Source organism: Trichosurus vulpecula, chromosome 7 (assembly GCF_011100635.1).
Source record: "Trichosurus vulpecula isolate mTriVul1 chromosome 7, mTriVul1.pri, whole genome shotgun sequence".
Taxonomy (NCBI): Eukaryota; Metazoa; Chordata; class Mammalia; order Diprotodontia; family Phalangeridae; genus Trichosurus; species Trichosurus vulpecula.
The window spans coordinates 30,444,510-30,471,814 of NC_050579.1; the positions used below are offsets into that span (position 1 = coordinate 30,444,510).

At 46.3% G+C, this 27,305-nt stretch overlaps 1 protein-coding gene across 2 annotated transcripts in view; it reads right to left on the reverse strand.

Annotated features, from left to right (window-relative positions):
• The window catches only part of LOC118856341 (multidrug and toxin extrusion protein 2-like), a 29,610-nt gene extending 2,931 nt beyond the window's left edge, over positions 1 to 26,679 (reverse strand). For both annotated transcript variants that reach the window (XM_036766610.1, XM_036766609.1), the window contains exons 1-16: positions 26,323 to 26,679; positions 24,344 to 24,445; positions 23,505 to 23,573; positions 19,031 to 19,179; positions 14,863 to 14,905; positions 14,024 to 14,068; positions 12,905 to 13,002; positions 11,877 to 11,974; positions 9,231 to 9,344; positions 8,559 to 8,626; positions 7,070 to 7,178; positions 6,276 to 6,351; positions 4,747 to 4,816; positions 3,099 to 3,231; positions 2,920 to 3,014; positions 603 to 687 (exon numbers count right to left, since the gene is read on the reverse strand). In XM_036766610.1, the coding sequence (XP_036622505.1) occupies positions 603 to 687; positions 2,920 to 3,014; positions 3,099 to 3,231; positions 4,747 to 4,816; positions 6,276 to 6,351; positions 7,070 to 7,178; positions 8,559 to 8,626; positions 9,231 to 9,344; positions 11,877 to 11,974; positions 12,905 to 13,002; positions 14,024 to 14,068; positions 14,863 to 14,905; positions 19,031 to 19,179; positions 23,505 to 23,573; positions 24,344 to 24,445; positions 26,323 to 26,469 (1,501 nt within the window). In that variant the 5' untranslated portion in view covers positions 26,470 to 26,679. The remainder of the gene's footprint in view (positions 1 to 602; positions 688 to 2,919; positions 3,015 to 3,098; positions 3,232 to 4,746; positions 4,817 to 6,275; positions 6,352 to 7,069; positions 7,179 to 8,558; positions 8,627 to 9,230; positions 9,345 to 11,876; positions 11,975 to 12,904; positions 13,003 to 14,023; positions 14,069 to 14,862; positions 14,906 to 19,030; positions 19,180 to 23,504; positions 23,574 to 24,343; positions 24,446 to 26,322) is intronic.
• Between the last annotated feature and the right edge of the window lie 626 nt (positions 26,680 to 27,305).

Genomic DNA, 27,305 nt, shown 5'->3' on the forward strand with positions numbered 1-27,305 from the left:
CATCAAGTCATGGTGCCTCTCTATTAAATATGCCTTTAATCTTATACATGTTGCCATGGAAACTTCTTACTATGTGTTGCTATGATTGGTGCTGTCAGTGCTCCCTCAGGAACTTACAGTATAGGACATAATGTGTGTCCTTTGGGTTTTAGCTGCGAGTGGAACACAGCCGAATCCTGTTGTAACCTGCGATGCCGTCCTGTGGTTTGTTAGTACAACACACGACTACACCCAGTAAGGTCCTCTGCCAATCTACTGCTCATTGCCCTGGGCCCAAGCACTCTGAAACACTCACTGATACCTTCTGTTGAGGGATACCACTGTACCAATACAGTCCAAGGAAATGTGTGAGGGAGACCCTAACCCTGACAGTGCAGCAGGAAGGATTGGTTCATAGGCTTGATCCAATCAGAGAAATGACAGAGGAGATGCAAAATCAGCCAGTTTTTAAACACTGACCATCCCAAATGCACACGTGTGTATATGTACACACAGTCAAGGACTAGTGGCCACTCTCAATTGGCTTGGCATGCTTGACTTACAAAAATTAAAGACACATTGACATTCTGTTCTGTTTGAGAATAAGAAGCAGTGACTGTTACCTGAGGAAAAAGCCACCTCCCCTGGCCCCTGCCTGGGGCTTGTGCTCTGAGGCTCTTGTTGGTGAACTCCAGCTCGCTTCTGAGCCTAGTGATTAAATTGCACCAGGGTTAGTCAGCTAGTGCCCTCTGGCTGCCTCTCATCCCATCCCATAACAGTCACAAGACTATGTCCGTGTGGTTAGGTTCTTAAATGCTTGTCTTAAAATGTATGAGGCAGATTATGTAAATATCATTATCCCCCATTTAGATGAGGATATGAGACTCCAATTAGGTAACTGGTCTAAGATCACACAGCTGTTAATAATAAGGTATATAAGGACCCAGAAGGGAGGTGGGAAAAGGTGTTCAAGTGGATGGGATGTGTGCCAGGGAAGTGAGACGGGGCTTAGCATTTGGAAAGACGAGTTGGACCGAAGCTATCTGTGTCCATATACCCTCCACTTCATCTTTGCTAGAGCTCACAGACTCAGTAGGCCATGTAGATACTTTCAGGTTTCCTCTTGTCTTATCCAGTGACCCTTGTAGGAGCCACATTGGACAGGAGGGTCCAGGAGGTACCAAAAACAAAGCATATGAAACTTGAAGTCACCTTGGAAGGTCATTTCTTCCATCCTCCTGCCTTTAGACAGAGCTCCTCTTACATCTTATTTAACAGGTGCCTATCCTTCCTTAAACTTGTCAGAGAAGGCGTGTCTCACGTGGTTACTTCTCCCAATGCTGAGGATCTTGGGATCCTGGATTTAGAACTGGAAAGGACCGTAAAGTCCAGCTAACTCCCTGAGGCCGAGACTGGGTCTTATCTCTAATTTGTAACTCCTCGCAGTGCCTACACATAGTAGGAACTTAGGGGGGGAAAGAGAAGTCAGTGGAAAGACCACCAGACTTGTGCTCGGGAGAGCTGGGCTTGTGTCCCAGCTCTGCGGCACCCTGGATGAGTGATTCCATCTTTCTGTGCCTCAGTTTTCTCATCTGTAAAGTGAGGTCAAACAAGGCACTCTCTCAGGCTTTTACAGCTTTAGCTCAAGGATCTGATGAATTTATTTACTGAAATTGAAGTTACTTCTGATTAAAATTTGTAGACTAAAATGAAGATAAAAGAAGCTTGGGTATTCAGCAGTTAGCACGCTCCTGTCAAATTTCCTTATCTAGGTTCATTCCTAATTAATTTAAATTTAACTTCACAACACTGTTATTAAGTGCCTTCTATGGGAGGATCACTGCTAGGAACTAAGGGATCTGTGATGTTAGGTAAGATGCAAGAGGCAATTCCTGCTCTCAAGGAGCTGCTCACTGTCTAAAAGCAGAACCCAACACAAACTCAGATACTAATAAATAATGTTACAGCATAAATCTGTTGGGGGCGGAGGGTACGTGCAGAAAAAGTACAAAGTGGCTACATGAGACCTGAACCTGATGGAGATTGTGGGCAGCAGGGAACCTTCTGGAAAAGGAGACAGACCTCTTCTGAGCTGGGTTTTAAAGCCTGGGGAGGATGTGCTCAGGGATCTGAGTGGTGCAGTTGGATTGTAGGGGGCATGAAACGATGCCCATTTGGCAAGGCTATAAAGGTGCCAGACAACGACTTTGGAAGTCCGAGGAAGTTAAGCTTTTCTCAGCAGGTATTGGGGAGCAGCTCACGATTTTTGAGCTGAAGAGTGACTTGGCCAGGTCTGTGCATTCAGGAAGGTTAATCCAGAGGTCACATGACAATACTGATTGAATAGAATGTGGCTCCCTCCCTGGGAGTGTCTTGTCTCCACCACTCTTCCCAAAGGAAGAACCCATGACCATCTCCCCAACCTTCATGTCCACTCCCTGATCTGTGGGTCCACTGTGCTGTCTGGAAAAACAAGTTACATCCTCCTATTCTGTACATTACCCAAAACATGCCAGGAATATTTTCTCATGGAACCTACTCCCTTATGCCTAGTGGAGTCAATAGACCAAGGAGGCACTTTTATCTGTACTCACTATGAAATATAATTGATAGCTTGAGCTAATACTAGGAATGTGACTGGTTGGAGGTTATGATCAGTTTTCTGGAGAGTCCTTGAGGCCATTTCAAAGGAGGTGGGTAATCCACTGTGGGGAGGGGAGGATAGATAGAACCTCTTGGCCCTGGAATGGCTTACAATGGGTCAGGAGCTCCATGGCTCCTCTGCCAGACTCCATCCAGCAATGGAGGCAGTAACCTGCTGATAAGACATGCCCACAAAATCACTGATCTGCCCCTTTTTTCCCCTTCCAAAACCAAAGAGTGCCTATTATGTCACTGTGTTCCTGGCATGATTCATTCCATCAAAGCACCCCCGATTACCTCCTCCGCAGCCAGCTTCCAGTTAATTTTGGCAGTGTAGATGATAAAAGCAGTGGTTGCCAGGACAGCACAGGACAGCATCCCCAGCCAGAGTCCTGCAAGGGAAAAACTCATGGGAAATGGCACTCAGTGGTGCCCTGACCCCTCTACCTACTTGCTTCATCAGACTTTTCTCGTACCTATGACTCCAATTTTAATCACAAATACCAACACAGCACCAATTGGGAGACCAATGGCATAATAGCCTATGGCATTCACAGTAGCCCCAAAGACAAGCTTGCCGGTTCCTCTCAGCAGTGCACCGCAAACACACTGGTGGGGAAACAAAAGAAAAGGATTGTGGGATTAACAATCTAGAAGGGCCATCTAGTCCTCATTTTATAGATAAAGAAAACTGGGCTTTGGGGTACTCCCTATCCTCGGAAGATAGAATGGAGCTCAGAGACCATCCAATCCAACCCCACCATCTTACAGGTGAGGACACCAAGACCCAGTGAGGTCAAGCCCAAGGTCCCACCAGTACTAAGTCACAGCTGGAATTTGGACAGAGGTCTTGGTTCTAAATCCAGTTGGTTCCACAATTTCCATTGCCCCAGGAAAGGACAAATGAAGCCTTAGAATGAGCCCCAGGGAAGTAATTATAATAATGATGATGGTGACAACAATAATAGGCAGGCATTATAAGGCTCTACCCAAAATATCTCGAATCTCTCATCCAACCTAGAAGTAGTTTTGTACCCATTGTACAGAAGGGAAAATGGAGGCAGAGATCATTTATTCAGCCTAGTGTAGAAGCTGGGACTTGGGCATAGGTTTTCCTGACCTTGAAACAAGGCTGCTTTGTCACTGCTTTCTCACCCTGGCTCTGATCGTACCCCATAATATATGGTACCTAGCAGAGAGGGCACATGGTTCAAAGGAAAGAATGCTAAATTCAGAGGGCACAATTTAGAATCAGCCATTGGACCTGAACTCAGACCCAGGGTCCCCCTCTTCTCCACTTTGGCAAGGTAGAAAAGAGCACATTGACTAGCTCTGGAACCGGAAGACCGGAGTTCACATTCTGATTCTGATTATCTGATACTAGGCCGCTCAATGGCATGGTGGATAGAATGACAGGACTTAAAATCAGGCAGATCCAAGTTCAAATCCTACCTCAGACACTTCCTAGCTGTGTGACCCTGGGCTAAGTCACTTTATGTCTCTTAGCCTCAGTTCCATCATCTGTAAAATGGGCACATTAATAGCCCTTTCCTCACAGGAGTATCAAGTGGGATCGAACACATACAGTGCTCTGCAAACCTTAAAAGCACTATCGGTGTTAGCTATTATTATCACAGGCTTGTTGTGAGAATCAAATGAAATAATATCTGTAAAGTATTTTGCAAACCTTAGAGTATTTTGCCTCAGTTTCCTCATCTGTCATAATGACAGGGTTAGGCTAGATAAGCTCTCGGGTCCCTTATGATTCTGTGCCTCTCTTCCCTCAGCCACTGACCAGGATCCCTGGGCAGGGGACTGGCCCTAGTTTGAGTTATTGGTAGCTGTTCTCAGCAGGGGAGAAGTCTTCTGTCCTCCATGGCCCTTTGAGATTCAGGAGTCAGGGAGAAGGGGCTTTTTTTCGGTACACACACTCTCGCCTTGTGGCTTGGGGGAACAACAAGAGAGAAGCAAAGCTGAGCAGGTTGGGTTTGGGTTAGGTTTGGAAGCTGCCCAATAAAGACCTTGGGCAGAGGGGGAGAGGAGGGAGAGAGGGGAGAGAGGTCATGTGCCTAAGGATGGTTTGAGGAGTGGGAGAGATGGCCCAGAGCTCAGGAATTTACTTACACAGAGTGACTCAAACAGATTAAAGACAATATAGACAGGCATGATCCAGCTCACCAGGGCATTGACTTCCCTGCAAGAGGAATGGGAAAAGATCATTCATTCAGGGCTATCAAACTGTGTGCTCAGCGGCTGGGTTATACCTATCCTGCCCACTGAGGAGCACTGATGAGAGAAAGAAAGAAAACTGAGACATCTAGGTGAGACATCCACACACACACACACACACACACACGTGTGTATGTATGTATATATGTATGTGTGTACATATATCATATGTACATGTATGATCGATACATCATACAGATACATATAAATCCAAGAGAGAGAGAGCGCTAACCTTGAGCCTAGGATTGGTCCACCTGACATACACTGGCTTTGTGAACCTGAGCAAATCATCTCACTTTTCAGGAATCTAGGCAACCCCGTAAGATAGGTTTGTAACCAGAGCTCCCTGGATAGATTTCAGGGGGTCCATGAACAATAGAAAACAATAACATCTTTATTTCAATATAATCGACCTCCTTTGTGTAGTATTACATATTTTATTTTATATAATTATAGGCATTGTTCTGAGAAGGGGTCAGTAGGCCACCCCAGACTGCCAAAGGGGGTCCAAGGAGCCCTAGTCTAAGACTGGAAGTTGTGAAAAGGTTATTAACTTGCATTGGCAAAAGGAGTTTCCCCACCTAGAAGTTATTTGTAACAATGAAATCACAGATCCAGGCCCTTTCCTTAATATAGTATATATTTACTTAGGTGTGAACACATGTCTCTAGTAGAACAGAAGCTCCAAACAGAGAGTGTCTCATTTTGTTTGTACCCCAGGGCTGAGCAGAGCCCAGGCACTGACCCACAGAAGACATTTGATAAATGCTTGTTAACTGGTTGACAGGTGTCATATCCTCCAGTTAGAATAAAATCTTCTTGAAGGGGAGACTGTCTCACTTTGTTCTCCCCCATTAGAATGTGAGCTTCTTGAGGGTAGGCACTGTATTTTTCCCTTCTTTGTATTCCCAACATTTTCCACTTTGCCAGGCACATAGCAAACACTTAATGAATGCTTGTTGACTGCATTGATATCCCCAAAACCTAACAGGGTCTGCCACATAGCAAACACAAAATAAATGCTTTTTTCCGTACCTAAGTGTATTTCTATCCCCCAAACTTAAAAGGATCTGACATATAGTAAGTGCAAAATAAATGCCTTCTGGCTACCTGACTATATATCCCCAAAACTGAATAGGGTCTGTCATATAGTAAGCACTTAATAAATGCTTGCTGACTGACTGTATTGGTATCCCCAGAGCTTGACAGTACCCAGCACTTATTATGGGCTTGTTGAATGTTTGGTGGATTGATGCCTCCATTCCCACTCCAAACCCCAGCCAACACACTTTAAGATATCAGAGACAAAGAAGCAGCCAGACATGCCCCTTTAGTGTGTATACATGAAGACACCTCAAGGAGCTCTCCCAGGACTAAATAGGGACCCATATTTACCCAAGGGTGTAGGGATATAGATTACCTACTCATCATTGGTAAAAATCTTTCCCAAGACATCCTTGCAGATAGTTAGCAGGGAGCCAGTGACAAAAAAGATGCCAACTGAAAAGGGAGAGACAAGAAAAGAAGCATTAGAAATGGGCCCCAGCCTCCTTTTTGGTGCCTGGGGTCCCTGGGACATTCTCTTCCTTGAGCTAGCTTTCCATTAGGGCACTTGCCCTTACAAAGGGAAAAAAAAATTGACACCTTGGCTTAGTGTATGTGACTGGTACTCTCCTCCAGAACCATTTTCACAAATTTGTCCAGCAGGGGCCTCGGGGGAGAAGCAGGGTAGTATATAGGGGATAGAGTCACACCTTCAGAGACAGAACTGGATTGAGTTTCACTTCGGACTCCTAATGTATTTGTGGTCCTGGGCAACCCTTTAGCCTCTCAATGTCTCAGGTAACCCTCTAAGAAAGACCAAAAGCTAGAGAGCAGTGGTTGGCCTTTGTAGAGGGAGTTCCCTATACCAATGAAATCACAAATTCTGATTTCCCCCCAAAAGGGACCTTGTAAGAAGTAAGAATTCCCTATAAATTGGGAGCAGAGAGATGGAATTGGATCTGGGGTATGGGGGGAAATTACAACAGTCATTACATTAACCCCAAATCCATCCTGAAATGTGCGGAAATCTAGAGGGCAAAGTCCCTGTCCTATTAGGAAGCACTTGGCTAGGTCTACACAGGGTATCTGCCCAATGATGATTGCAAAGATATGTCCTGACCCATGGTCCAGAGGCAAAGACTGGGAGTGGACTGGAAAGTACTCATTTACATACCAGTGCACAGCACACCAGTAACAGCAGATCTCTTAGCTGCTTGGATGTCCCCAGCACCTAAGGCATTCCCCACTCTGACACACACAGCGGAGCCAAATCCAAGAGGAATCTGGAATCAAAGTGATTGGGGTGAAATTAAAAGTGCTTGGTGGCCTCCTTCCTTTCTTTGCAAAGGTACTTATCGGTATGGATCACTAGATAAACTGTCTGGCTCAACTGATGCGTTGCTTAGTTTTGCTGAGCTGCTTCCCCCCTCCCCCTTTCTTTTTTCTTCTGTTACAATGACTGGGGGAGGGAAGTGATATGTCTGGAAAACAGAAGTTATCAATAAAAATAAAGCAAAAGTATCTGTTTCTGTGTCTTTAGAAAGACACACAAAATTGCTGCAAAGTTTTGAGGGTGCTTTTCCCCGTGGCTGTATGTTTTAGCTAAAGTAAAGAATTGATAGCGAGGAGAAGACCCAGGATGTGGACAAAGCAGCCAGGTGAAAAGGCAAATGAAGGTGTAGGAGGGAAAAGAGATCCTGGGAAGGAGCTAGGAGGGCAGTTGTTGGTAGACAATCAGCTTCAAGAATGGTGATTGAAATCAACCGAGAGCGATGTCCTTGATAAAATGCTCCAGGGATCTGTCCATGGTGCTGTTCAATTGAACGTTTCCGCGCCCCCCCATGAATGGATAAAGGCATATGGCATGGTCAAGTGTTTAGATGACAGAAAACTGGAGAGAGGGAGAGAGAGAGAGGGAGAGGGAGAAAGAGAGAGAGAGAGAGAGAGAGAGAGAGAGAGAGAGAGAGAGAGAGAGAGAGAGAGAGAAGAAGGGAAGAAGGGAGGGAAAGAGGGAGAGGGAGGGAGAGGAAGGGGCTTTTGTGGATATGGACTGCTAGTTCCTGATCCTATGCCCTAATGACAAAATTTAGCTCTGCCTTAAAATGATCAATAAATATCAATTTACTGATCACTGTCAACCTTGGAAATGCACTACATTTAATTATAAGTAGGATAATATTTTAACCATTTTGAGCACAGATTTAAACTGGAAAAGAATGCAGCATAAATTCTTAGACCCTTTTTAAAATGTCCTGGTAGGATGGTCAAGCCTATGCGCCCCTTCTCAGAACAATATTCTTAAATGCACAAAATAAAACACAAAGGAAGCCAATTATTTTGAAGTAGTTACAAAAATATCTTTTAAACAAATTCACATTGCTCTAAGGATAGGAGGGATTGAGGACTTTATAATCAAGCCCTTCTTAAGAAGGAAGCCCCAGGTGTCCTAGAATAACCCATTTACCCTCTCTGGGTCTCTTCTGCAAAAGGAGGAATTAGACCAGAGAGTCTGGAAGGGTTTTCTCACTCCAAGTCCTCTGATCCTAAAGTCCCCAAGGATAGAGCCAGACTAGGAAAGTTACAAGGAGAAGGGGGAGAGATGATTCTTAAGGTCTCTTGCCTCTTCCTTCCAGGCCTAGAAGGGATGGGAGGTTTGTACTCACCATGTACATAACAGTCGACACCTCATAAATTATGGATTGGGCAGACAGTTCCACCACACTGAGCAGACCTAGGAGAAACAAAATGTTGAAGAATACAGAGATGGTGCCAGCCTTCCCCAACGTGTACCAGATATAGGCCAGCCACCCCCTGGAAGAGGAGCAAGGGAAGGGAAAGGTGCTGAAATCTCAATTAATGGATGGAGCTCTGGGCCTGGAGTCAGGAAGACCTGAACTCAAATTCTGCCTCCGACACTTATACTCCCCATGACCCTAGGCAAGTCACTTAACCTCTTCTTCAGTTTCTTATCAATAAAATGGGGATACTAACTGCACCTACCTCCCAGGGTTGCTGTGAGGATCAGGTTGAGACAATATTTGTAAAGTGGTTTGCAAAGGTTAAAGGGACAGCTGTTTCGTGGCTCCTGCGATCCTACAATACTTCCCCAGGAAGCCCATTGCACTCGTGGACGGCTCTCATCATGAGGACGTTTTCCCTGATATCAAGACTAACCTTCTTCCTAACATCCACTCTCCATTCCTGGTTCAGTCCTCTGGGGACCAGCAGGACATAGCTAATCTATGTGCTACCTGGTGCCCCTCCAAATAGGTAAAGACAGCTCTCCCATCCTTCCTCCAGTTCCTCCAATGGCTCTATGAATGGCAAAGTCTTACCTATGAGGAGGCTCCCGATCTCATAGGCCCACCACTCGATACATATCATGAGCATGCCTGGAATGGCCAGAGACAAGAAGGTTTCCCACTCCTGTAGGCACTGGAGGGACCAACCTGAGAAGAGAAAGGAGGGCAAGGGCCGAGTGATGTTATGCAACGTAGCCAGGAGTCCAGGCCTCTGTCTGCTTCTGGAGTCCCCCTTCCTGTCCCCTACCTCCAGTATCAGCCAGACCCAGTGGTTTAAATCCATTGGCCCAGGGCTGCTCAAAGTTAGGCCTGAGGAGGGTCAACCTAGGGGTTCCTGAACAGCCGCAGCAAAGCCAGCCTTAAATGAAAGTAGCTAAGTTGATCAAAGAGCCTCAGAAGAAGCAACATGGCACAGTGGAAAGTGCCAGGGCCGTTGAACCCAGAATTGGGGGTGGGGGTTAGGAGCCACTTCTGGTAGCTGAGGCAAGTTCAGTTGAGACAATGGAAGCGCTAAGGCATGATCATTTCCTATGTATGCATAGCTGAGGTAGGTGAGACATAGGTCATGGGAGTTGAGGAGGCTGAATAACTGGGAAGTCAGGGTGATGATGGGTCACAGGATCATAGATTTAGAGTTGGAAGGGAGTTTGGAGGCCAATGAGTCCTCACTTGACGGATGAGGAAACCGAGGCACCTAGAGGCCAGACAAAGCCCGGATCACACATCTGGTATCTGAGGTGGGACTTGAACCCAGACCTTCCTTCAAGGTCATCATTCTTATCTTCTATAACTCTAAGCTCAGTTCTGAAACTGCTAGGGAACAGGTAAAGTGACCTGGGGGGCCTGGATGACATCAGTAAGGATCCAGACAGATGGCTTACTTGAGAAGAGTCTGAATGTCAGGCAGCTGACCGATCCTCCCCCCTCCCACTGTCCCAAGCCTCAGCCCTAGAATCCCCCCATTCACATGTTCCTGCATGTCCTAACTCTAACCCTCTGAAATCTTCCTCCATGGTGGTCCAATGGGAAGATCATGAGATTTGGAGCCAGAAGACCTGAGGCTGAACCCCAGCTCTGTTGTCTCCTACATGTGACCATAGGTAAGGTAGTTTTCGCCTCTCTCAGACTCAGTTTCCTCAGATGTAAAGTGAAGGTATTGGAGTGGAGACTTCTAAGGTCCCTCCAGCTCTAAGTCTGTGAACCGTGATTGCTGAGTCATGGTGACACAGAGAGGGTCTGGGAGTGAGGGTATGCTAGGTCCTCTTCTTGGGGGAGGAGCAATCATCCTTGGAGGGGGGTGCAAGAGCTGATGAGAAAGCTAGCATGAAAAGATCAGAGCATTATAGATCTAGAAATAGTAAAAGTCAGAGGGGAGATTTGAATGCAGGTTTTCTGACTCTAGAATCGGGGCTCTTCCTACTGTAACACCCTGTTCTCTAGAAATTCAAGCCAAAAAGATCCAGGGTGAGAGAATCCCAGATCTGAAGGTGAAAGGGACCTTAAAGGCCATCTAGTCAACACCCATTTTTCAGATGCGGATGAAGTGATTTGTCCAAGCACCGTAGGGAGTGAATGGTGGAACTTGGATTCTCACTCAGGTTCTCTGACTCTAATTCCATTGCTCCAAAAAAGCACAGGGCTCCAGTGGGTGTCATAGCAACAGTGGGCGGCGGGGAGGTGGGGGTGGGGGGGGGTGGACAGTAACAGGAAAGGGCCAGGGCTGGGTTTGGTATTGGAAGGTAAGGGTGGCCAATGGCTACCACTCATGGGGCTGGTGACCAGCTTTGCTGTGGATCCCTGCTGCCCCACCCCTAGCAGATCGCGTGTTGTCCCAGGCATCCTGTGTGGCCAAAGACCTCAGGCCAGGTGACTCATCGGGGGCCATTCCCCTTTCCTGCTGGGAGACTCCTGGGAAAAGTACCAGCTAGGTCACAGCCTGGGGACCAGAACAATGGGGCAGATGGTGCTAGGGTGGGGAAGGACACAGGACAGCCGTCGAGCCCCCCAGGGAAGAGGTCAATACCTGGGGTACAGCCTCAATTGGCCTAGTCTATTTCCAGCCTTGGTAGGGTCTCACCTTTTCAGTGACATTGAAGTTCACTTCCTAATTTAGGGACTTTGCTCCACCCCCCACCAGAGTTAGGAGAACTGAATTCTGGTGCCATTTTTGCCACTAGCTTATTCTGGGACCTCGGCCAAGTCATTTTTAACCTCTTTTAATCATTTTTAGCCTCAGGTTTCTCATCTGTAAAATGAGGAGAATAACTCTCACCTCTGGTTCCCTCACCGTGCTATCGTGAAGATTAAAGGAGCCAGGAAGGTTCCGGAAAAGGTTGAAAGGCAGAACGTCTCATTAGGAGGCGCCGGTGCAGGGAAAGGAACATTGGCTGTAGAATCGAAGGATCTGGGGGCAACACCTGCCTCTGACGCTCACTACCTCTCTCACCTTGATCCTCAGTTTGCTCATCTAGAGAATGGAAGGGCTGGACCAGTGGGATTCTGAGCTCTCTTCCAGCTCTAGACCCACGATCCTTGTACCCAGACACACATCATGTCTCTCTGACCTGAAAAGCCACGCGCCGCAGGACTGGCCAGCACGTTACCACCAGGAGAGGGATGGGGCGAGCAGACAGAAAGACACTTGGATGGGTGTGGCCAGAAAGAGAGGGGACACGGTACCTGCCCACGTTTCCAGGTGGAGTTTTCTCACCACGATATACAGGAAAAGGATGATGGACTGCATATACTGGGAAATGACATTGGCCAAAGCAGAGCCCCTGCGAAGGAAGGAGAAGGAAGGTCCCAGGTGGGGAAGGCTTCCTCGGAACCCTCTGCCTCCGCTCCCCACCCCCACCCTATGGGTACGCCTTCCCGCCTCGGCAGGTGATTGAACCAGTCATGATAATGATAATGATGATAATGTAATGTAATATAATAATGATAATAATGATAATGTAGCAGTGGTGGTGGTAGTAGTAGTAGTAGTAGTAGTGGTAGTAGCAGTAGCAGCAGCAGTAAATGATTACACATGCTGCCCCCGAGGCAGCCTGTTCTCTCTAGGGGCAGATCTGCTATTGGGCTTGAGCCCACACGACCCAACCAGGGGGCTACCCTTGAATGGCCTCCAGGACAGAGGGAGGAGACCCCCCGGGACCTGGAGCCTTCTCACAGCGATGGCAGCTGCCCACAAGCGGAAATCGCAGGCCAGGCTCCCAAGTTGGTTGCCTTCCTTGAGGTGATTCGGTGCGATAGAAAGAGTCCAAAGACCTGAACTGAAATTCTGAGTCTTGCTCTTCACTGTGAGTTTCCTTTCGAGAAGTTGAACTGCGTGATCTTGGAGTCATAGGAGCGCAGGATCGTAGCTTAAAGTTAGACGACATCCTGACCCCACAGACTGCAGTTCAAATCTTACCGCAGACACTTACTAGCTGTGTGACCTTGGGGAAGTCACTTAGCCTTTGTCTGCCTCAGTTTACTCATCCGTAAATCGATGAGCATTTATTAGAAACCTACTATGTGCCGGGTATGGTGCTGAGTGGATAGTAAAATCACCTGCCTCCCAAGAGGTTGTTTTGAGATCATATTTGTAAAGAGTTTTGCGAACCTTCCAGGGCTATGTAAATGTTAGCTACTATTATCATCATCTTTGCTGGTGTCATTGTGCCGGAAGACTCTTCCAGCCTTTGTGATGCCCGCTTGCTACTTACGGCACTCCCATATTCAAAATGTAGAGAAAGAAGTAGTTAGCCAACGCATTGACACCATTTCCCAGGATGCTGCTGAGAACCTGAGGCCAGACAATGCCCTGAAATACAGGAAAACAGGAACCTAGCCACAGAACACTCAGACCCCCTGCTCTCCTTCTTGGAGTCTTTGTTGGGTACCCCCTCTGCAGCTGGGTAACTGGAGAGGGAGGACCTGTGAGTGTGAGCTCTTGTGACTGTGTCTAAGGTTTGTGTGGCTTCGAGCCTGTCCGTGAGTGTGTCTGGTTGGGAGTGTCTCGTGTACCTGTGTGACTTTGTCTTTGTGAGTGTGTCTGGCAAGGTAAGACAACAGAGGGATGAGGTGTGATAGGCCCCCTGATGTTGGTGTCAGGTTTGCCTGTGAGTGTTGGTGAATGGGTCTTCATGTCTTTGGAAGTGACTCTGTGACTATGACTTATGAAGGAGGTAGTGATGATGAAGGGAGCGAATCTGAGGAAGGAGGAGAAGCCCTGAGTTCTGTTACCAGTTTTTCTGCTGATTGGCTGTGTCACCTAAGGTGAGTTACTTCCTTCTCTGGGCCTCTATTTCCATTTCTCATTAGATGAGGGGGTCTGACTTGATGCTCTCCAATGCCCTTGTAGACCTGAGATTTCATGAGTTAGTGATACTGGTGTGCCCACCCCCCAGAGTACCAGGCCAGGAGCCCAGGATGAGATGCTCTTCAGGAGCACATAAACTCCCATGATCAAGACAGGGAGCCAGCCACCCCTCAGCCTGAGTCCCTTCTTACCAATTGTGAGAGATCATTGGAGGGTCAGTTCCCCATAGGGAGGGGCAGCAGAGAGTAGGCTTGTGCGTTAAATCAGGGTGGGCAGAAGAGTTGGCCTGTTCACTGAACCACCTCGGGGGTGGCCAACGAGATCTCTAATTTCTTCCACAGCCCGATTTTCCCCATTCCTTCTAGCCCAGGTGGAGCCAAGTTTGAAAGCACTTTTTAGGCTGGCCCCAAGAGACCACATAGCCCCAGCAGAGGCTGGGGCCCAGGGGGAGCATGCGGTAAGGGGGGTAGCTATTTGGACCATCTCATCCAGGAGCCTGGATGGGGTGGGGATGTCACCATACCTGGTTTTGTAGATATTTCACTTCCAAAGAATAAAGGAAAATGGCCTGTAGAGAAATTTACAAGCACACATTAGGACTGATCTTGGATGGGCTAACCATGGGTAAATTTCCAAGAAGTAGACTTCTGGCTACTTCCTTCAAACGCTCCTCCTCTTCCCTGCTCATCAAGTGCCTGCTTGTTTGCTGCACCATGTTAGTCTCTGTCAAATTGCACCTAACTCAAGTCTCTCCCCACTCCAACCCCTCCTCTGTTCAGCCACCAAAGTGATTTTCCTGAAGTACAGGTCTGACACCCCTCGCCCCCACTCAATAAACTCCAGTGGCTCCCTATCACCCCCAGGATCAAATGCTCTTCTTGGCATTCAAAATCCTTCATAACCTAGCCCCCCTGCTACCTTTCCAGCCTTCTTCAATCCAGCACCCCTGGCTTCCTGGCTATTCCACAAACAAGACACTTCATCTCTTGACTCCAGGCATTCTCTCTGGCCATCCCTCCTCAATTCTACCTACTGACCTCCAAGACTCCCATTAAATCTCGACTTCTTTTAGCCCCCTACAGGCAACTAACTGCATGATAGGAACAAGGGGGTGAGATCTGGAATTGGTGGTTTCTCTTTCCTTCCCTTGCCTTTGAGATTTGGATATTCTTTCTGCCTGTTGCACAGACACAACCTGACCAAGCATCAGACTGAGACCACCAAATTTCTAGATGAGAGAGAACAACCTAGGACTGATACAGAAAAGTATAAGCAACTAGAATTTGGGGGTTCCCTTCCATTGTACCTGGGAGCAGTGGAAATAACCACCACCCTTTAGAGGTGAGAGGTAAGGGAACTTACAGGAAGAGCAGGAATGAAGATCATCACATATTCCTGGGTTATCCTACAAGGAACAGAGAGAAATAAATGACATTTTAGCAGAGTTCTACAGTGACCAACAGAGCCCTCTCCTGGTTCCATTTTCCTAGCTGTGGGGTTCTGCACCTTGATCTATGTCAATCAAAGAATAAGCATTTAACAAGTGCCTACTGTATACCAGGCACTGTGTGAAGCTCCAGTCATACAATACAAAGAATGAAACAATCCTTTCTCCTGAGAAGCTTCCATTCTAAAGGGGGAGTTGTCAAGGGTATGTATAAATATATACAGCATAAATATGAAAAGAATTTGTGGTTGTATCAGTGTGGGAACATGAACACAGGACAAGAACAGATAATTAAAAAAAAGAAACTCAAATTGTTAATAATCATTTGGCAAAAGGCTTAACTCCACTAACAATCCTAGGACCTCAGGTCTAGTCCCTGGATGAGTCACTTAACCCTGTTTGCCTCAGTTTCCTCATCTGTAAAATGAGCTGGAGAAAGAAATGGCAAGAGGACTTTGAGGGCCATAGAGTCCAGCTTTATCATCTTACAGATGAGGAAACTGAGGCCCTGAAGAATGAAGCAACTTGCCCAAAGTTTCATAGGTAGTAAACAAGAGGTAAGATTTGAACTCAGGTCCTCTGACTCAACGCCAAAAAATGCATATTAAAACAACATTGATGTACAGCCTCACATCTGTCAAATTAGCAAAAATAATTAAAAGCAATGAAATTCAGTGTTTGTAGATTGTGGAGATACGGGTACATATTCATCGATGGTGGAATTGCAAACTCACAGAATCTTTTTTCGGAGAATAATCTTGCAATATTTCACTAAAACTTAGAAAATTGAACACACACTTTGACCCAAATTTTGATATACTTTGATCCAAAACAAACCCCACCAAGTGCTGTCTGTTCAAAGATTTCCTAGTGGCTGAGTGGTACAAGGGGTAGAGACAGCACGTCTTAAGGCCTGAGGTCACCCTCTAAAACTCTAAGTGGCAGAGGAGGTGCTACCTGCATTGGTGGGGAGCATTTTCCCCATCTGAGAGTTCCCAGTACCAATACAATCCCTGGTCTAGTTCTGTTTCCTGCTAAATGTGATTGTAAACAAGAGAACACAAAATTGGCGACCACCTAAATGTCCAACGACAGGAAAAGGGTTAAATCAATTGTGGTGCTTTCACATAGTGAAATTTGACAGCACAATTAAAGCTAAAAAAGTATAAGGAATACAAAGAAAACCTAGGGAAATTTTTATGAAATACTGCAAAAAAAAAAAAAAAAGCAAACCCAAACCCAAACCCCCAAACTAACCGGAACTAGGCTGAGAACAATGAATTAGATTATACAAAGAATGTATACAAAGACTCCTTAGAGAAGATTCTTCTCAAAGAGACTTAGGGGGGAAGGATTGACATGGGATTATGACAGTTTGCGCATTGAACTTAATTTATTTAAATGTAAATAGTCACTGAACAACTTTCATGTGTCCTTTCAAGGGGGCGAGGCAGGCCAGCCAATGAGAGGCCGGCACTTAGGACACGTATAAAATGTTCACCTGCCGCCTGCCAATCCACAAAGAAGCTTAGAGATCCTGCAGCCCTTAAAGCTGGAGAGAGGAGCCTGGGGCTTGACCCTGTGGTGAAGAAAAGCCTGTGAATTAGCTACCAAGCTGGAACAACATGCATACACAAGGCTTGCATAGATGACAGCTCTCTCTCTGCCTCTCTCTGTCTCTGAATCTCTTTCTCTGTCTCTATGTCTGTCTTTCTCTTTCTCTATCTCTCTCTCCCCTTCTCTGTCTCTCTACACTGATGCTCAGCAGTAAATTTCTAATAAAAATCCCAAACTGTCTATGATGTTCTTGCCAGATGGTCTTCGAGAATTACTTAAGCTAGAAAAATCACCCCTCGGGATCAACCTGGGGAAGAGCCTTTCAGCCTGGTGCTCCAACCACAGGCATGCCACACACTGTCTCCATTCAGCCTTATCCTTAAAATCTTTCCAGTTTGGCAGGACCTATCAAAGCTGGAGCTCTTCTGCCACAGTCTCTGGGAACCCAGGATCACCCCCAGACCATCATGAGCCATCAGAGGAAGACTGACTGTGGAAGTACCCCCTCTCGCTGTCGCTGTTTCGAGGGTTTGAAGAATGTAAGTTCCTTGAGGGCAGGGATCATTTTCGTGAATTTTCTATTTTTGCCTGTCTTTGTATCCTCAGTGTTTATCACAGGACTTGACTCATAGTAACAGCGCAATAGATAGAGTACTGGGTGTATTGACAGGAAAACCTGAGTTCAAATCCCACCTCAGACACTTACTAGCTGTGTGACCCCGGGTGAGTCACTTCACCCTGTTTGCCTCAGTTTCCTCATCTGTAAAATGAGCTGAAGAAGGAAATGGCAAAGCCCTCTCCAGTATCTCTGCCGAGAAAACCCCCCAAATGGGGTCATGAGTCAGACACAACTGAAATAACGGAACCACAACAAAGACACCGTGATAATACTATCATTTATATAAAGTCTCCTATGTGCCAGGCACTGTGCTAAGAGCTTTACAAATATTATCCCATCTGATCTTCTCAACAACCCTAGGAAGTTGGTGCTGGTATTAAAGAGCACCAAGTACTTGGCAGCCTGAGACCTCGGCAGTACAGCGCGTCCAAAAAGTCTTAGAGTAGTTTTAAACCTTAGGAGTTTGAATACCCGGTCTGTAATTTAGGATTCAGAGGTAACACTAACAAGAATGCTTGTCATTTATAAGCAAAAGATAAACCATGCAATTAAAATCCATTAACAAAGTATGAGTGAGACATAACCATTACAGCAAATTTTTAACGGATAATAACAAATTAGTGTCTATTTGCATCTGAGATATCATCTCTGAGAAACCAGCCTAGCTGGCCTCTTTCAGGCATTTGTCCCCATCTCTTCAGAACATAATTGCTGCTAGGTGTTAGCTGTACACACAAACATTAGGTTGTTTCTTTCGAGTTAAAATTTCCATTAGTCTTGAGGTATGATCCTCCTAAATTAAAAATTGGCCTCTCTTGTGTAGAGGCAGTCTGTCCTTCACAGAATGTCATTCTTTATAGTCCTTGTTGGGATGGCATTCCTTAACAAATGTTCGTCCATCTACCCATCCATCCATCCATCCATCCATCCATCCATCCATCCAAGCTCCTTGAAGCTAACAAAAGAAAGCAGCAACATAACCTGAAAAATCCCATAAAGGCTCATAGTCATCTGTGTTCCTTTTACTTCCTTCACGCTTCAAGGGTCTGTGATTTCATCACTGTGGGTCAGCCCTCCACCCATGTGCACTCCAGCTCCCATAGTAACTGGTTAAATAATGTTGAGAGGCAAAAAAACAAAAAGTCATCCTGTTGTGACTAGCTTCACAATGATCTTCTCCAAAGTCAGAATCCCAGAGTGAGAACCAGAAAGAACCCAAAGAGTCATTTATTCCAACCCTCTTACTTCAGTCAAGGATCAGGAAACCAAAGTCCACAGCAGTGAAGTGACCTAGCCAAGATCACGTGGAGGTGGTTGGAATGTGATGGTAGCTGGGTAGTACATTAGTTAGAACACTGGGTCTGGAGTCAGGAAGACCTGAGTTCAAGTCAAGCCTCAGATCTTACTTGCTGTGGGACCCTGGGTGAGTCACTTAACCTGTTTGTCTCAGTTTCCTCATCCGTAGAAAGGGGATGATAATGATAGCACCTACCTCCCAAGGTTGTTGTTAGGATTAGAGGAGTTAATAACTGTAAAGTGCCTGCCCATGGTAAGTGCTATGTAAACATTAGTTATTATCATTCTGGTTCTACTGGCCCATCCGCTGTGCCATAATGCTCCGTTGACCCTTGGATGGCCAACTTTGCTGTCCTTGATTACACCTGCCAAGGCTTACTCTTAGCAGGCATAGCCTTCAAGCAGTGAAGACCACCCCTGGGTAACCAGAAAACACCAGCGGGGGACTCTGTGTCACGTGCCACACGTGGCTGCACAATGCTGAGTACCATTTACATCAAAGACATCAATTAAAAACAAATTAAAGTCCACTCTCTGGGAAGAGCCAATGTGCCTCCCACCCACTATTTCCCAGGGAACCTAGCTGGAGACCTCGAGGTCATGGGCCTCACCTACACACGTCAGGGTTTTGTCTGAGGAGGAGAAGGACGTTCTCGGTGTTGATGAAGAGGGCCCAGCAGGGAAAGCAGCACAGCAGCAGGATCAAGATTCCCCTTTGCAGGATGACCCCTACGTGTTTCTTGTTGGTGCTTCCATAGGTCTGGAAAACAGCATGATAGGGCAGGAAGACCTGGGTTAAAATCCTGCCTCTGACCCTTACTATCTGGGTGACCTTGGTCAAGTCACTCATCTGTCTGGGCCTCAGTTTCTCCATCTGTAAAATGAAGGGTTTGACTTCTAAGGTCCTTTCCCACCCTGAATCTGTGATCCTAGGGTTCTATGAACCCTGGCGCAATTTAACTGAACAGACATTCAACTATGTTCCGAGCCCTGCATTGCAGATGTACCTAGGGGAGATGCCAAGTTCAACCCCAGATCCTCATGGAATGTGGTAAGGGAATAGAAAAATTCTAGATCCTTTTAATTAAGACGTTGGTTTGTGAGCACCTAGAAAGGGGCGTAGTGATTACAAAGAGCCAGGGTGGCTTCATCACAAACAGGTCGTGGACCCAACCTTGGAGCCAAAGAAGAGACATGAACAGGTGTCTTCTCAGCTTCTTTGTAGAAATGGGGGTGGGGGAAGGGCTATGGGTGTGGGACACTGAATGCATGTAAAGTTGGATTTTTTGTATGTTGGTTAGTTTTACTACTTCCTGCCTTTTTAAAAAATTCTTTGATGTAAGAAATCTCTCTCTCTCTTTCTCTGTCTCTCTCTCCCTCTCTGTCTCTCTGTCTCTCTCCCTTCCTCTTCAAAGAAGAAGGAGGAATACACTGAGAAATGTAGGTAAGGTAAAAAGCAAAGGTTCCAATCTAAATTCATTTTAAGAAAAAGGACAAGTCATGGCAAACTGCCTTCCTTCCTTCCTCCCCTCCTTCTTTTCTCTCTTTCTTTCTTTCTTTCTTTTTCTTCCTTTCTTTCTTTCTTTCTTTCTTTCTTTCTTTCTTTCTTTCTTCCTTCCTTCCTTCCTCCCTTCCTTCCTTCCTTCCTTCCAGGTAACTAGAGGCAGTTAAGGGATGGATTGAACAGAGAGCCAGCTTTAGAGTCTGGAAGGCTGAGATTCCATTTCCATTTCTGATACATCCTGGCTGTGTATCCCTGGGCAAGTCACTTCTCTCAGTGCTCCCAAACAACATGCTAAGACTATAAATTGCAGAGCAGGTACTGATCTGCATTGGTAGAGGGAGTTTTCTCACCAGGAGTGGTATTATTTAATTTAATTATTATTTTGTTGTGTATTTAATTATATTTTATAATTTTTATATTTATTTCCTATTATTTGCTGTTTATTTATTATTTTATTTGATCCCTGTTTAATACAATAACTTCTATAAAGACATAGAAGGCATAGTCATCAAATCTGCAGATCATACACACTAGGAGGAATGGGGTAGGGGAGTAAAAATAAGCCTTTGTATAATGCCTACTATGTGCCAGGCACTGTGAAAAGCTCTTTACAAAAGGGCTCTTTCTATCTCCAACAAAACCCCTATAAGCTAGGTGCTCTTATCCTCATTTTACACTTGAGGAAACTTGAGGCAAGCAGGATGAAGTAACCTGCCCAGGGTCACACAGCTAGTAAGTATCTGAGGCCAGATTTAAACCCAGGTCTTCCTGACACTAAGCCAAGCACTCTATCTACTGAGCCACCTAGCTCCTATATCAGATGATAGTCAAAATACAAAGAAATCTGGAACTTTGGGTTGACTCTAAATAAGATAGAATTGATTAAGGATAAATGTAAAATCTTAGGTTGGAGTTCAAAAAACCAACTTCACAAATGAAAAAATGGGGCGGGACATAGCTCAAGAGCAGTTCATCTGGAAAAGATCTGAGTGATGGCAAGCTCAGCACACAGTAGGCACTTTTTAAGTGTTGAGTTGAATGGAAATGGGAGATGTTGTGAGGAAGGAGTTTAAAGGATCAGTGGTCCTCTTTTCTCAGTGAAATAAGAGACCAAGTATTTGAGGGCGGAAGTAGAGTTGGGGCGCTTAAGCAGAAGAGGGAAAGGATGGAACAGCCTCTGAGAAGTGAAATCTGGAGGCAGAGGAAGGTAGAAAGACCACTGAGCAGTGGCAAAAGCCCCATTCAGAGACAGCTGGTAGCTCAGCAGATAGAGCAGGAAGACCTGAGTTCAAATCTAGCCTAAAACACTTATTAGCTGTGTGACCTTGGACAAGTCACTTCACCTCTGCCTGCCTTGGTTTCCCCATCTGTAAAACGGGGATGATAATAGCACCTCGCTCCAGGGGCTGTTCCAAGGGTCAGATCAGATGAGATGATCATTGTAAAGCACTTAGCATAGTACCTCCCCAACTCAAGCAGACATCCTAAACCACTCTACCAGCTCCAGGCTGGACCTGGCAAAGTAAAGCCCTTTGGGGGCAGACTTTTCTGATATTCCTCTTCCTTCTTCCACTCCTCACTTCCCAGGGAGCCTAGTACCCTCATGCTTCTTCCTAGCTGTTCCAGGTCCTCTGTCTTTCTCTACTCCTTCATCTCCGGTAGAAATGTACCCATTCTATTCTATGTTCTGTTCCCTCATGGTCCAGGCTTCTGAAATGGTTCATGCATTCATTCTACAAACACTTACTAAACAAAGCAGGATGCTGACCCTAGGCCAGGGGTGGATAGCTCTACCCTGGTGTAGATAAGAAGCATGTGGGGAGGAGTATTTGGTAAATATTTCTATTATCTTATTGAAACGTCCCCAAAGTCATAGTAATCATGAAAAAATTCACGTTGAACGGCTTTGTGATACCCAAAATGTAATGTATGGAATAGTTTTCTTCATGAAAAATTAATTTATCTTTTTTGTTTTATTTCTTAGGTGCATATGCATGGCAAACACTAGAGTTTCTTTCCTTTCATATTCCAGATTGAACATGGGGCACAGGATGGTTTTCCTGAAAGCTGAAGGGGACAGGAACCCTGCTGTAGAAATACAAAGATAAAAACTGAAAATAGCCCCTGCCTTCAAAGAACTTCCACTCTACTGGTCTGTGCTGATGCCTTTATGGGCATTTAAGAGCTAATTATTACATCCCACTTATCAAGCAATATTTGGGTTGAACTAGGAGCTTCTAGAGACATGCTATCTCAATCTGAAGGAGTAACTCCAGTGGGCTGAGTGCTGGAGGAGATGCTTTGGAGTGGGGGTGGAGGGTGGAACCCTGCAGATGGCCATGGACAATCGAGTATCTGTTTGTATGTGACACATTATCCAACAGAGCCCCATCACAAGATAATAGAATGAGAACTGAGGCCTCCTACGCAAGGAATTCCCAGCTGTTAGGGCTCTCTGCCTCCTGAAATTCCTAAGCAGAGACTAATTGTTAGGAAGCTTTTCCTGGGCAAGCCTCAGCTGGCCTCTTTGCCACTTCTAAATACTGCTCCAAGTATGGGGTAATGCCCACTGGAGCAGAGCAGAAAAAGATTAATCTCTCTTCTTACCAAAGCCCTTTAAATACCCCAAGATGGCTCAGATGCCTTTGAACCTTCTTCACCAGGCCAAACATCTCTAGCTTCTTCAATTACTCTTTTACACCAGAGGTATCAGGCTTACTGGCCAGACAACACTCTCCAGTGAGCCCCAAATCAGATTAAAAAGGTAATTGGGAAATATTTAACAAACTAAATAAAAATACAAGAAAACATAAATACTGTTACTGTGTGGTTTTCTAAATCAGCAAGTCAAGGGATGTTTATGTGAGGCCATTTCTATTTGCGTTTGACTTTCCTGGTCCAGCCAACAATCCCTTAAGTACTAAGAATTAGCTTTTACCCCCAGTCTCCCAATTCTTTCCTCCAGACTCAACATTCTTGGTTTTTTTCTCTTACGTGGCATGGTCTCTCATTCCTGGTTCTTGCTGAAGTGTGGTGACCAGAAATGAATATCGCTATGGTCTGGCCAGGGAAGAAGAAGGTTGGATGACCACCTTCTAAATTCTGGATACCTTTTGTATTTTTCAAATAGACCTACAATTTCATTCATTTAGGAAACTATCAATGAAGAAATTCAGATCAGCACCTATTCTAGCCCTCAGTGAACTACCTGGGAGGAAGCCTGAGAAGTTAGTGACTTCTCCAGAGGCTCAGAATCAGGATGTATCCAAGATGGGACTTGGACCCGGTCTCCTCCAGCTGCCTCTGGACTCTGTGCCTTAATTTCCCAGATACTCTGCCTCTCTCCAGGTAGCCTAAAGTGGCATTTGCATTATTTACACCAACACCCCAATTTGTAGACTAATTCCTCTCTAGGGGCCTGGATTCCAGCCATGGGTATCTATCTAATTAACCTGCTTCTGAACACTTCACTCAAGAGAGGAGAGCAGTAGGCGGCTTATCTGATTCTTCCCTGGAAAAAATGAGACGTGTAATTCTCAGTGTGTGCTGAAGAGAAGCCAGGCCCAAGAACCACCTCCTACCTGAGACATGAGGGTGTCACAAGCTGAGGCCATGCCATAACCGACTGAAACTCCGCAAATGTTGACAAACTAGAGCAAGAGAACACAAAGCTTATCAATCAATCAACACAGGTTTATTGATTCCCTACTACATGGCAGGCACTGAGGAAAAGAAAGAAAAGAGAGACCATCGCCTGTCCTCAAGGAACTCACATTTCTAGCAGGGGAGAAAAGTGCATATGTGTTTATATACAAATAAATACAATCCAACACGTTCATTAATCCCCTACTGTATTCACAGGCACTGGGGGGGAGGGGGAAGAGACCATTACCTATCCTCAAGGAGCTTACATTCTAGCAGGAGAGACAAGTACAAATGTGTTTATACACAAATAAATACGAATAATCCAATGCACATTCATTACTACCCTACTACATGCCAGGGGCTGGCAGGAAAAGAAAAAAGAAAAAAGACCATTGCCTGTCCTCAAGGCGCTTGCATTCTATCAGGGGAGCTGAGTACATGTGTGTCTCCACACAAATAAATACGATATAATTGGGGGGTGGAGGCATTAGCAGTTGAGGGGATGGGAAAGGTCTCATGAAAGAGTAAAGTATGATTCCTCAGAGGAAGTTGGGCAGACATTCCATGCCCTTGGTCCTTGGTATATGGTAGGTCTTCTCCTGCTGGGTCTGGGCGGAAGTTTCAGCCGGACCCCTGAGGACTGAGGATGTCACGTCAGGGGTGCCCAGAAATGGTAGCACTAGGAGGATGAGGGGAGAGAAGGAAACAGAACTTTAGCCTCTCTCCAAGGAGGGATTGTCTCCCCCCAAGCGAATAAATAGGGCGGAGTACTCACTGCCACAGCCAGTGTCACCGAGGCCAGCTCCAGCTTTCCCAGGTGTCCACAGAACACGCTGCTCACCACAAAGATCATGAAAATCAACAGTTGGAACAGGAACTAGAGGGAAGGGAATAAGCATGGATTAAGTGCCTACTATGTGCTGGGCATTGTGCTAAGCACATTACAAATATTATCTCATTTGAAAAGAGGGACAAGGCAAGAGTTCCCTGAGTCCCGGGGTGGGGGGGTCAAGGGTCATTGGACTTAGAGCCAGATGGGACCTTGGAGATTATCAAGCCCAACCTCCTTATTTTTTAGAGGAGAAAATCGAGGCCAAGAGAATGGAAGTCACTTGCCCAAAGTGGAGGCAGGATTCAAATTCAGGTCTTCTGACTCTGGCGCTTTTTCCCTTACACTAACTGGACATGATGGACGCTCCCAGAGTAACTCCTCGCTGGGCACTTCCAGCAGGTCTGTGTTCAGCTCAGTTCCCTTCAACAACCACTTATTAAGCACCTACTATGTGCCATGTGCCTCGTGAGCCAGGCACTGGGGATAGATATAGAGATAGAAATGAGACTTGGAGAGGGCTCCCCATGGGCACTGAGAGGCCCTGCTTCCCCTCCTCGTTCTTGAGGAGCTCACACATACACAGAATGAATGTCATATGCTGGTGGTTGAGGAAAAAAACCAAGGAAAGGCATCAGGGGCATGGAGAAGCAAGAGAAAGGCCCTCTGATGAATGGTCACTACTGGCTTGGAACTCCTTTTATAATCATGGCCATAGCCAGTACTTATATAGTGTAAACTTTCTAGTTTATGAAGTGCATTACAAATACTGCCTCATTTGATCTTTCCTGAGGCCACAGGTGGATGCCTTGTGACAGGGTCATGTTAGGGTTTAGACTGTGGGAACCCCCTTGAACTCCAATCTGAATCTTCCCACTTGATGTGGCTTTTCATGTCCAAATAGCCTAGCCTAGCCTTCCATTGTCTGGTTACCTCCAGACTGCCTTCTGGCTTTTTCCCCACCCTTGATCCTATCAAAATATCTATAGCCCTCCCTGGTCTGTCATTTCCTGGTAGCCTTCAGCTACTTCCCACCCAGAAGTCAGACCTTACCCCAGTCACCCCAGTCCACCCTAAACCCCATTCCCCATCACCCCAGACTACCCTTGACCACCCTAGATCCCTCCCACAATCTTTCTGAATATGTAAGCTCCATCTTGCCTCCATAACGGTGCTCTCTCAGATCAATCTGGTCCACTGGCATTAGCGTCACAAATGCTCAGGCTCCCTAAGAGTCTGCCCAATATGGCCATTCTTTAACAAACTTTGTTTATCTTTGGCTGAGAAGGCTTGAGTCGAATTCATTCGGCAGGACCCGGCATGTTGGTATTTTGGGGTCTCAAGCACCCCTCAACCCCAAACCTCAGCAGTCCCTCTCTGATTCCACTGGAGAAGGTGATGGGAAGGAGGATCTAGTTTGGGAGCTGAGTACATGTGTGTCTACACACAAATAAATATGATATAATTGGGGGATGGAGGCATTAGCAGTTGAGGGGATGGGAAAGGTCTCATGAAAGAGTAAAGTATGATTCCTCAGAGGAAGTTGGGCAGACATTCCACGCCTTTGGTCCTTGGTATATGGTAGGTCTTCTCCTGCTGGGTCTGGGCGGAAGTTTCAGCCGGACCCCTGAGAACTGGGGATGTCACTTGAGGGGTGCCCACCTCTGCCTTCCTTCCCCTTCCTTTTGTCTCCCACCTCAGTTAGGGATTGTCCTTGGGATGAAAGCTTTTCAGCTCTTGACGTTTACTATCCTGTGACCTCAAAGTCCTACCTGAGCCTCAGTTCCCCATCTGGAAAATTAAATGACCTCTAATCGCAATAGTCCAGGCTTCCTCTATTTATATCCAGCTTAGGAAAGCAACCGGGTGATGGGAGATGGGGACCCCAAGGTGCTCTCCTCTCCTCCCCAGCCCTGCCCTCTTACCAGGGGTCCCGAGAGTTTGAAGAGACTCAGGGCTTCTGCCAAAAAGCCTTCTGGGATGATCTTCCAAAATCCCTTCCTCGGCTGTGCCTCCCCACTCCTCTTGTCTCCAGAAGGGCCCTCATCAGTGATTCCTGGGGCCTGGTCCATTCTAACCCGAGGCTCTAGGGCCTCCAACGGCAGATGGAAAACTCTCCCCAAATCAGTCAAGGGCTGTTCCTCAGACCCTGCAACTAAAACTCATCAGCAGAATCTGGGAGGCGGAGAAGAGATTTCAGCTGGATCTGAGAACTGGAAATCTTAGCCCTCCTTTCTCTTTCCCTGGAGTCACAAGGGAAATCACTAGAAGCCAGGGTAATGAATAAATAAATGAGGGCGGTCAACCAAGGGGTGGGGTCGTATGGGGAGGGCCGAGCCAAGGGGGAAATGGACAGTTCCGGCTGAATGGAGAGGCAAGACCTAAGGCAGGACTGGGCCAAAGCAAAGGTCTGAGCTGCTCCTCCCCCTTCCCCCCACCCCCACTTCACCTGGCCTTGGCTGGAAGGATGTCCATTGGCCCTTCCTCCTAGAGCCTGGCCCCTCCTGGGTCAGGTGAAGCCTGAGTGTCCAGTCTAGTGCAGCCCAGCTGTTCTGGACTGCCCTACCAGGGAAGCTACATGGAGGTCTTGCGTCTGAATCATAGGCCTATTGTTGCTTCAAAGGATCATCCCTGTGGCTCTGGAAGGAATCACAGAGGCTGTTTAGTCCACCCCCCCCCCTCCTTATTTTACAGACAAGGAAACTGAGGCCCAAGGAAGTGAGGTGACTTGGCTGAGGTCATGCCCAGGGCTCTGTCCAATCTTCTACCTTCCCAGAGATTCCCACATGGTCCCACAACCACTGTATGTCAGAAGCAGGACTACCCTTGGGGTATGACAGGCCCTGGGCAAATTTGGGGAATGGGGTGCACCCTGTCTATATAAATAATTCAATTTTAGAATGTATTA